The sequence below is a fragment of the Theropithecus gelada genome, chromosome 18, assembly GCF_003255815.1.
Source record: "Theropithecus gelada isolate Dixy chromosome 18, Tgel_1.0, whole genome shotgun sequence".
In the NCBI taxonomy this organism is placed as follows: Eukaryota; Metazoa; Chordata; class Mammalia; order Primates; family Cercopithecidae; genus Theropithecus; species Theropithecus gelada.
The window spans coordinates 15,671,429-15,681,826 of record NC_037686.1 but is presented as its reverse complement, the minus strand read 5'-3'; the positions used below and the strand labels follow the sequence as shown (position 1 = coordinate 15,681,826).

Genomic DNA, 10,398 nt, shown 5'->3' with positions numbered 1-10,398 from the left:
CAGGGCCCAGATTCCTTTCGGGTGACTGGGTTGGGAGGAGAAGTCGCTCAGCGTAATTGTCGGAGCCGAAATAAACAGAGACTCCGCGGCCGGGCGGGACCTTACCCGGAAGTCGCCCAGAACAGCTCTACCCTTCGCTGAAACCTCGTCCGCCCCCTCCAACCCAGAGACGAAAAGGGGAAACATCACGGCCAGAAACTGTTGGCACAACTCCACAGATACTCTCCCGGGCCCAGCCAGACTCCATAAGTCCCGCGCCTGGCCCCCGAGGATTGCAGGGGCTGAGGAGAAGGGCAAAGCGCAGACCTTGAAGCGGGGACCTTGAAGCGAGGGCGCCGCGGCCCTGGCCCCGCCCCAGTCCTGGCCAGGGAGCGCCGGCAGCGGCACCTCCCAGAAGGGGCGGAGCCGACGACGCCTTCTTCCTTCCTGACCTGCGCGCGCAGCCTGCTGCCGCCGTCCGCGCTTGCTCCTGCTCCTCCGCTCTTCTTGCGCGGGGTGCTGAAACAGCCCGGGGAAGTAGAGCGGCCGCCGGGGACCCTAATCAGCCGAACGCCGCCGGTGTCCCAGCCTCGCGCGGCCACAGTATGAGCGCTCGCGGCCTGGCCCTTGGCCTCCTCCTGCTGCTACTGTGTCCGGCGCAGGTGAGCGGTCGCCGGCCACCGGGACGCCCTGTGGGGAGGTGGCGGGGCCGAGAGCCGGCGAGGGCGACGGGCCCAGCGGCGGCTCAGGCCCGGGTCCTGGGGAAGTTGGTCTAGCGATGGAGAGCTCGGAGGTCTCTCGCTTGTCCTGTTTCTGTCTCCGGCCGTGCTGTCTTTCCTATGGTCTGGAAGAGGATGGCAGTGGGGGCTGGTTAACCTGTTGTGAGCCTATTCCATCTGTGGTCACCTAATTTCTCTGTGTAGGACGTGGCACCAGAAGAAGGGAGGAAAGTGGGTAGGTAGAGTGGGATAGGGACACCACTTGCTTTTTTAAAAATGCTGCTACATGCGCACGAACTCCAAAATTTAGGAGATCTAACGACTTTATTTCCTCTTTTCATCACCTGAGGATGGAGGTGGAAGCCGAGGTAGAGAAGAGACACAAACTTCCTCGAGCACCCAGTGAAACTGCCTTGAGTACTTGACATAAATCAGCTTGGTCTTCTAAAGAGGGCAGGTTACTTTTCATCAACTCCTTTTTACACCTCAGGACACTGAGGCTCACAGGACGGTATTGAATTTCCCCTTGTCACTATTAGCCAGCGACAGGGTGGGGCCTGGAACTCGGTGTCCTGCTGACTCCTTCGGGAGGTAGGGGGGCCTTCTGCTTCGTTTAATAGCTTTGGGAAAGAGCACCTCACTGTTTGTGTGTCTGTAGTTTCCTCTTTTAAAACTGGAGGGAGGCGGTGTCACGCTGTGGCTCTCCTTAAACCAAATCAGGATGAGAGTGCCTCTGGGGAATTGTGTCCTTGTGCATATTAACGCCCCTCACAGAGGTGTTCCATCAATACGTAGTAGTGAATCAGGATCGAGGGAGTTCCGTGGACTAGAAAAAAACTCTCCTTCGACTTCTATTTAGTTCTCAGAAGGGAACAGATGACGTTGATCCAGTGTCGGACTAAGAGCTTTTTTTTTATTTTTTATTTTTTATTTTTGTGACGGAGTTTCGCTTTTGTTGCCGAGGCTGGAGTGCAATGGCGCGATCTCGACTCACCACAACCTCCGCCTCCCAGGTTCAAGCAATTCTCCTGCCTCAGCCTCCCGAGTAGCTGGGATTACAGACATGCACCACCACGCCCGGCTGATTTTTGTATTTTTAGTAGAGACGGGGTTTCTCCATGTTGAGGTTGGTCTCGAACTCCTGACCTCAGGTGATCCGCCCGCCTCAGCCTCCCAAAGTTCCGGGATTGCAGGCATGAGCCACCGCGCCCTGGGGGTGAAACCCTGTCTTAAAAACATTTTGTTTTTCTTTTAATTGTTGAAGTTGAGGCTGCTGTGAGCTGTGATCACACCAGTGTACTCCAGCCTGGGTAACAGAGCAAGACCCTGTCTCAAAAAAAATAAAATAAAAGAGAGAGAGAAATAAATAATAGCAATTGTGTGCCTTAGAGAAAATATAGCGATTCTGTTTACTTGGAGTTTTTTAAAATTTATTTTTAAAATTTATTTTAGAGACAGGTTCTTGCTCTGTTGCCCAGGCGTGGGGGCAGTGTTGCCATCATAGCTCACTGCAGTCTTGAACTCCTGGCCTCAAGCAGTCCTTCCACCTTGGCCTCCCAAAGCACTGGAATTATTGTGAGCACCACTCCTGGCCCCACCTAGAGTTTTAGATCAGGACCTTAAATTGGCAGGCTTCCTTTTTTTTTGGAGACAGAGTCTCTGTTGCCCAGGCTGGAGTGTAGTGGCGCAATCTCAGCTCACTGCAACCTCTGCCTCCTGGATTCAAGCAATTCTGGTGAATCCCGAGTAGCTAGGATTACAGGTGCCCACCACTACGCCCAGCTAATTTTTGTATTTTCCGTAGAGATGGGGTTCTGCTATGTTGGCCAGGCTGGTCTCGAAATCCTGACCTAGCGATCTGCCCGCCTCGTGTGGTGATTACAGCTGTGAGCCACCTCGCCCAGCCAGGCTTCACATTATTAAGTAGCTTTCTCTCTCAAATATGTTTTAAATCTCAAGTATCCAAGACTGATGGCCAATGAGTGCTTCTTCTGTGACATTTGGGATAGGTCAGAGGTTTGTTGTAAGTCTCTTGCAAAAATGCCTGGCAGCCTTTTCAAGGTCTGTAAACCTTAACTGGAAATAATCCTATTATTGTTTTAGAAATTCCTCATGTCTGAAAGCTTTCAGTGCACCTGAACAGATTGGGGTGGAGCCTTGAAGCCAAACAGATTGGGAGAGAGTGTCTGCTTTTAGAATTCATACATACCAATGATAGCAGCTCATCTAGCTTCAGTCTGAGCGCTAGTAGAGTTCTATCATGGAATTATAGACTAGTTGTCCTGTGTAAGGTCTGAAATACATGTTGGGGGGATTTTTGCTTTTTTTTAATGTTCAGTATGTACAGATGATGAAATAACATTACTAAACTGCCTTGTTTTTAAATCCTGTAGTCATTCAAAAAAATGTATGCAGTTTTGAGACATAGCTTTTATTTCTCCTGGCTGTAATTTTGCTTTATCTTGAGGGACTTGGAACATAGAGAAGCCTGGGTAGAAATTAAGCATTAAAATGGCTTTTCCTGAGAAGACTGAGAATGGTTCATCTTTTGACCTGGGAGTGATTGAGAACAACCATCTGAAATTGGAATGACAGTGGGAAATCTTTCCCCATCTTTCCCACTCCTTGACTGATGCTGTGATCAGAAATTTTACTAACAGAAGTAATCAAGGGGAAAATGAGATTTTTTTTTTTTTTAAATTTGAGCCAGTGGGCAGAGGGAAAAGGACTTGCTGAATAGGCCTTTGTATTCCTTCAGTGTTTGTTATATTACCCAGAACAAAGAATCACTCTGGTCATGAAGACAGTGTGCTCTCTCTTTGCTGGGTAACCCTCACTCTCCACTCCTGAAAGGGATGCAGTATTCTAAGCATGGCAAATTACCTACAGCGGAAGCCTGGATCAGTCGTCTCTGATCTCGGGTGCCTCTTTCTGCCCTTTGACCTCCAGCTCTGTGAAGGGCATCAGCTCTCCAGTCAAATTGAACTGCTTGCTAGCAAAATCCTGCTGTCTTCCAGGGCCCCATTTCACATGCTACATTATCTACGACATTCTTGTCCTGTTCCCCTAACTAGAATCCCTTCCCTCTGAAGTTCTGGACCTTTGTTTAAACTGCTGCAGCAGCATTGGCTGCCTCGTTAAAAGACCTTGGTGTGGGTCTTAACTCTTCTCTGTTCCCAAGAGTGATCTTGGGTAAGCCAGTTATCCTCTGGAGCCTTAGTTCCCTCCTCTGTAAAATTGGATTAACTATGCCAGCTATGCTTGTGAAAGACAAATATTTTCTAATTCAACTACCAAACTGCAGGCTCCTTAAGAACAATAACTGTTGCTCTCCAGTATCATCTACAAATGTGGCCAGGACACTTGAGTTGGGACTCTTTTTTTTTTTTTTTTGAAATGGGGTCTCTTGTGCTGTCCCCCAGGCTGAAGTGCAGTGGTGTGATTGTGGCTCACTGCAGCATTGACCCTGGGCTCGAGCTATCCTTCTACCTCAGCCTCCCAAGTAGCTGGGATTGCAGGTGCACGCCACCATGCCCACCTACTTTTTAAATTTTTTGTAGACACAGGGTCTTGCTGTGTTGCCCAAGGTGGTCTTGAATTCCTGGGCTGGAGATCCTCCTACCTTGGCCTCCCAAAGTACTGGGGTTACAAGCATGAACCACCATGCTGGCCCGGGAATCTTTTTTTTTTAATTTTCGAGACCAGGTCTTACTCTGGTAGCCCAGGCTGGAGCGCAGTGGCATAATCTCAGCTCACTGCAGCCTTGACCTCTTGGGCTCAAGTGATTCTCCCACATCAGCCTCCCGAGTAGCTGGGACTGTAGGTGTGCACCATCATGCCCAGCTAATTTTTTTGTATTTTTAGTAGAGAAGGGGTTTTGTCAGGTTGCCCAGGCTGGTCTTGAACTCCTGAGCTCAAGTGATACCATCTGCCTCAGCTTCCCAAAGTGCTGGGATTACAGGTGTGAGCCACCATGCCTGGCCCGTTGGGACTCTTTAGTCATAAGATATTTGGGCCTTGAAATGGATTTTTGGGGAGAGACTTAGAAACTAGTGGCAATCAAAATTGGGTTTGCAGTTGGTTTCTAGGTGATGGCAATGATCAGCCGCAGCCAGCCAAGTTTTTCTTCATCTGGACTATGCTTCTCACTTTCAAATTTTTGGAACATTTGCTTTGGCAACAAAACTGTTTAAAAACCAACTCTCTCTGGTGCAGATGTTCTGTTGGAGGATTTGAGAGGAGCTTTAAAACTGTAACTTCTTGTTACTGTCCCTTGCTTAGGTCACAAGAGGAACTCAAAATAATTTCATAAACATGAATTGGCTGCCCTGGACACAACAAAGGATAAGATCAAAAGAACCCATTAAAAAAATCAGTCTAGGCTGGTCCTAAGGTAGTGCGTTATCAGTTGATCAAAGTCAGTTACAGACTGAACTTCTTGTTCTACCCTTTGCCCGTTCTCACTACTGCACTTGACTAGTCCAAAACAATAAATAGTAAAGAAGAAAAGGCCATCTATACACTGTAAAGTGCTGTGTAAATGTTCATAATTACTATCCCTGTCTTCTTCATAGTTGATGGGGGGAAGGCTGGATACATAAAAAAATGGTGATACAGTAAGAAGGGCTTTGGCCGGGCGCGGTGGCTCAAGCCTGTAATCCCAGCACTTTGGGAGGCCGAGACGGGCGGATCACGAGGTCAGGAGATCGAGACCATCCTGGCGAACACGGTGAAACCCCGTCTCTACTAAAAAATACAAAAAACTAGCCGGGCGAGGCGGCGGGCGCCTGTAGTCCCAGCTACTCGGGAGGCTGAGGCAGGAGAATGGCGTAAACCCGGGGGGCGGAGCTTGCAGTGAGCTGAGATCTGGCCACTGCACTCCAGCCCGGGCGACAGAGCCAGACTCCGTCTCAAAAAAAAAAAAAAAAAAAGAAGGGCTCAGGTAAGAATGAAGATAAAGTGTTATGGAGGGTCCATGTTTGAGCTGAGATTTGGAGGATAAATTAATGTATCAGGTGGACAAGACAAAAACTAGAGAAAATAGCCAGGAGAGTTGCCTAATTGTTGCCCAAAACTATTGAACTGTTCACTTGAAAAGGATGGATTTTATGGTATGTAAATTACATCAGTAAAGCTCTTAAAAAAATTTGCAGGGTTCTGTATACTAGATTACATAAGACTAGAGACAAAAGCGACCCACATTTTGCATAGTACTCCATTGCTGCCACATCCGATCTGGTTTTATCCTCACGGAGCCCCTTTAAGGTGGGTGTAATGCTGTTTTTCCTATTTTATAGATGCAGACATCAAGGGTCAAATTTGTCCCAAGGTCACATAGCTAGTAGATGGCAGATTGGGTGTTTGAACTGCCATCTTCTGACTTCTGTGCCCTAGTTTTTTGAAATTCAAGGCTAGATTATTGGTGTTTAGCAAGCTTAATTGAATGGGTGTTCAGCAGATATTCCACTTGGCTAGTAGAGCAGTCTCATTCAAGGCCTGTTTCCATCCCCAGCGTGGCTCTTCCAGTAGTCTGTAATAGATCAGGAATGGGTTCAGCCTGCCAGCCTGACCCGTGACTCAGTCACCACACTGTGAACGTTCCATAGGGAAAAAACTGCAGACAGTGTATACCGGCACCCACTTTCATAGTTTTGTTTTAGATTTGTGGCTCCTAAATGTCTAAGACCAACTAGTAATATGACCTTGGGTGAGTCCCATAAAAAACCAGAAGCCAAAGGGGTTATCTGTAAAACGAAGAGTTGGACTAGCTGAGCACACTTAACACTCAAAGTATATGACTTAAACACCCACATGCAGGCAGGCCTGGTGCACACACAAATTATCCTTTGTTATGTAGATTTGTTCATGCCAGGCTGGCTATAAAACACTTCCAGAGATTTCCATCAATAGAAGTCACACCAGCCCGGCAGCCTCCACCCTAAATGTCCTGCCATATTTGTTTGGTCTGCCTCCCTGACTCCAAAGAAATAGCAGGCAGCTTAATCTCTGGACAGGATTCTCCATGCCACTCCCTCCACTCCAGCCTGTGTTGTCCTGTCTGGCCAGGCCAGCCTCTGCTCTCTGGAGAAGCAATGGGTAGGGAAGTTAACCAGCAAGCCCCTCTCCTCTATCCCCTCGCTGGAGCTGGAGCTGGAGCTGGAGCTGGAGCTGGGTATCGCTCCATGTTTTGCCATTAGCTTTACCCATCCAGGACAGGGGCACAAGTGTTGGTGCCAAGCCCTGCACTCTCAGCTCTGGTGGATGGGCAAGTCCTACCCTGGGGTTGAGGACTGTCTGTGGTATTAAGTGAGTCATTGCTTGACAACTGCCTAGAGAGATACTTTAAAAGATGGGAAATGGTAGGCATTATGTCTACAAGTGATCAAGTTTATATGGAAGGAACACTTGTATAGGATCATCGTGGATGGGACAGTTCATCTCCAGTGCATTCTCCAATTCTGAGGATACATCACTGCACAAACTGGACTAGAGTTTAAATGGTACAGAAGCTGGGTATGGGGGAGGCAGGCGGACAAGGGGGATGGGTGGAGAATGCTTAACTTGGTGTTCAAAATCACGTTACTTATGAGCCATGTGACCGCAGAGTATCTTTGAGCCTGAGTTCACTTACCTGTAAAATTCTGCCATGCTACTGCATAGAGTATCTGAGAAAGTGAGACATGCAGTTGATGTTCAGTAAGTATTTTTGTTTCATTTATTTATTTTACCACCATGCCTAGAGAACAATAGATGTTCATAGATGTAAGTATTTGAATATGTTAGTTAATGCTTTAGGATTTCCTAAAGGCAGTGGAACAGAATTCTCACTGAGTTCAGAGCTTTTCCGTATGATAATGTGTGCTTGTGGAGCTCCTGAATGGGGTCCAATTTAGCAGTTGCCAAAGTTGCTGACATATAACACAAGGGCATTTTTTTTTTTTTTTTTTTTTTTGACACAGAGTCTCTCTCTGTTGCCCAGGCTGGAGTGCAGTGACACGATCTCGGCTCACTGCAAGCTCTGCCTCCCGGGTTCATACCATTCTCCCGCCTCAGCCTCCTGAGTAGCTGGGACTACAGGCGCACGCCACCACGCCCGGCTTATTTTTTGTATTTTTAGTAGAGATGGGGTTTCACCGTGTTAGGCAGGATGGTCTCGATCTCTTGACCTTGTGATCCGCCTGCCTCGGCCTCCCAGAGTGCTGGGATTACAGGTGTGAGCCACCGCGCCTGGCCTAGAAGGGGCATTTTTTTAACCTTTCCTAAACTGTTCCTATCATTATTGAAAGAAGCTTCCATATGCAGTCATTTTCATAATAATTAAACTCTAGAGCATGTTGTGAAATATCCATATGATCTAACCTTTAAAAATAGAAGCTCTGTAGCTGTGTAACTACAAAATTCTGGGTAGAAGCCAAAACAATCAGCACTTCTCATTTCTGAATTTAGATAATCCAGTTGTACTCCCTCAGCTCATTGGTGAGTTTTGACGTGTTCTGCATCCATGAACACCAGATGTGATACAGTAGGGAATTTCAAAGGAAGGATTACACACCTAGGCTCTGCCCTCTAGGATTTTACCATCTTACAAGGGAGTTGAGACAAAAGCAAGAAAATAACTCTTGCAACTTCTCCCAACTTCACAACTTTGCAATTCTTGTAAATTTTGCTTGATCCTAGGGCATGACCAAGGCAGAGGCAGGCAGGTCCTACTTCATGTGGGAGAGAGGGAAGGAAGGGTTGGCGATTAGAGTGATAGGTTTGGAATACTGTAGAAAGGAGAGTGGGCAGAGCCGGAGTGAGGTGTCTGGAGCTTGTCACACAGGCAGTGGGAAGGGTGGGTTGTGGGTTTCTGAGCACCAGAAAACTTTGAGCGCTGTTCCGGAAGAGGCAAGCGGCAGGCATCTGTGCACGGGAGACACTGCCGGGTCCAGGTGAGAGCAGAAGGCTGCAGAGGGAGCCTCCCTGGGAGTGAGCGGTAGGTTCGCTATGGGAGGTGGGTTCGAAAGGTGCCTGAGGTTTTCATTTGAAACTCTGTTGAAGAGGAATTGAAGAGGAAATACAAATAGAGGAAAGATTGGTTTCCTCTTAAGCACTGAGGCTGTCGGGCAGCTGGTGGAAAGTGCTGCTGGAGAGAAGCTGGAGATCACTGAAGCTGAGAGAGGGGTTTGTGGATATAATTAGAGCAGTGTTTATAGGGAGGTGCAGGTGAAGGGACCGAGAGAGAGATGAGGTTACAAACACAGAAGAGAAAGAGATGGAGATGTGGAGGCCCCTGAGGTGGAGCAGCTGCAGAGGCAGGCCTGGGGGCCAGGAAGCTGGCTCTCCACTTTCAGCTGTTGGTGAGAAGGGAGTGATGGCCGAGCTTCTCCCATCATGCAGCTGTTGAGTGGGTGCACAGGTGCTCATGCTCTTGCACACAGTGGGGTTTTGGGAGGGTGTGATGCTGCAGAGAGGACTTTCATGATGCAGCTGATTCTCTTTTATTGAGAACCTTTTTTCTGGAGTCAACTGCTCTGTTTTGAATCCTGGCTTTGCGCTGTGACCTTGGACAAGTTATTTAGCCTCAGTGCCTTCGTTTCTGCATCTGTAAAAGGGGTATAATAACGCCTCCCTCATCAAACTGTTGTAGGATTAATTGGGTTAACATATGAAGAGTGTTTAAAACTGCCTAAGCCTAGGACACCGCCAGTGCTTTGTAAGTCTCTGGATCCTGCTGGCTTAGGTTGCTTCTTTAGGCAGGATGACTTTTTTTTTTTTTTGAGACAGGGTTTCACTTTGTTGTCCAGGTTGGAGTGCAGTGTTGCTATCTCTTCGGCTCACTGCAGCCTCAACCTCCTGGTTCAGGTGATCTTCCCACCTCAGCCTCCTGAGTAGCTGGAACTATGGGGATGTGCCACTAGGCTCCACTAATTTTCAGCTGTTGTTTTTGTTTGTGTTGTTTTTGTTTTTTAAGACAGTCACTCTTGTTGCCCAGGCTGGAGTGCAATGGCACAATCTTGGCTCACCACAACCTCTGCTTCTCGGGTTCAAGCAATTCTCCTGCCTCAGCCTCCTAAGTAGCTGGGATTACAGGCATGCACCCCCCACACCTGGCTAATTTTGTATTTTTAGTAGAGACAGAGTTTTTCCATGTCGGTCAGGCTGGTCTCGAACTCCTGACCTCAGGTGATCCGCCCGCCTCAGCCTCCCAAAGTCCTGGGATTACAGGCATGAGCCGCTGCGCTCAGCCTGTTGTTGTTTTTAAGAGACAGGGTTTCACCATGTTGCCCAGGCTGGTCTCAAACTCCTGGGCTCAAGCGACCCACCTTCCTTGGCCTTCCAAAGTGCTGGGAGTATAGGCGTGAGCCACCACTCCCGGCCAGGATGCCTTTTTTTTTTTTAATCTTCTCTGCTGTGTCTCTAGAAGACGACTTTTTGAGAAGCTAACCTGAGTGTTGATTCAAGCCCAAATTTCCTTGGCTCATGTGTTATTTTTTTAGGTCTTTGGAACCTCTTTGTCGAGGTCCCAAGCAGGTAGAAGACATTAATAATAATTCCATATATTTGATTGCACGGTGCTCTGTAGTTGACTGAGTACTTACTGTATATGTACAGATAGGCCCTTATTTGATCTTCACAGGAACCTGGGAGGTAGGCAGAGTTTATGAGCTTCATTTCCCAGGTAGGAAGACTCCTACATGGTTAGGTAGCCTACTCCAGG

At 47.9% G+C, this 10,398-nt stretch overlaps 1 protein-coding gene across 1 annotated transcript in view; it reads left to right on the top strand.

The window, feature by feature from the left end:
• The first annotated feature begins 318 nt into the window (after positions 1–318).
• NPC1 (NPC intracellular cholesterol transporter 1) overlaps positions 319–10,398 on the top strand; it is a 55,601-nt gene continuing 45,521 nt past the window's right edge. The window contains exon 1 of the mRNA XM_025364996.1: positions 319–641. Coding sequence (XP_025220781.1) covers positions 585–641 — 57 coding nt within the window. The 5' untranslated portion in view covers positions 319–584. The remainder of the gene's footprint in view (positions 642–10,398) is intronic.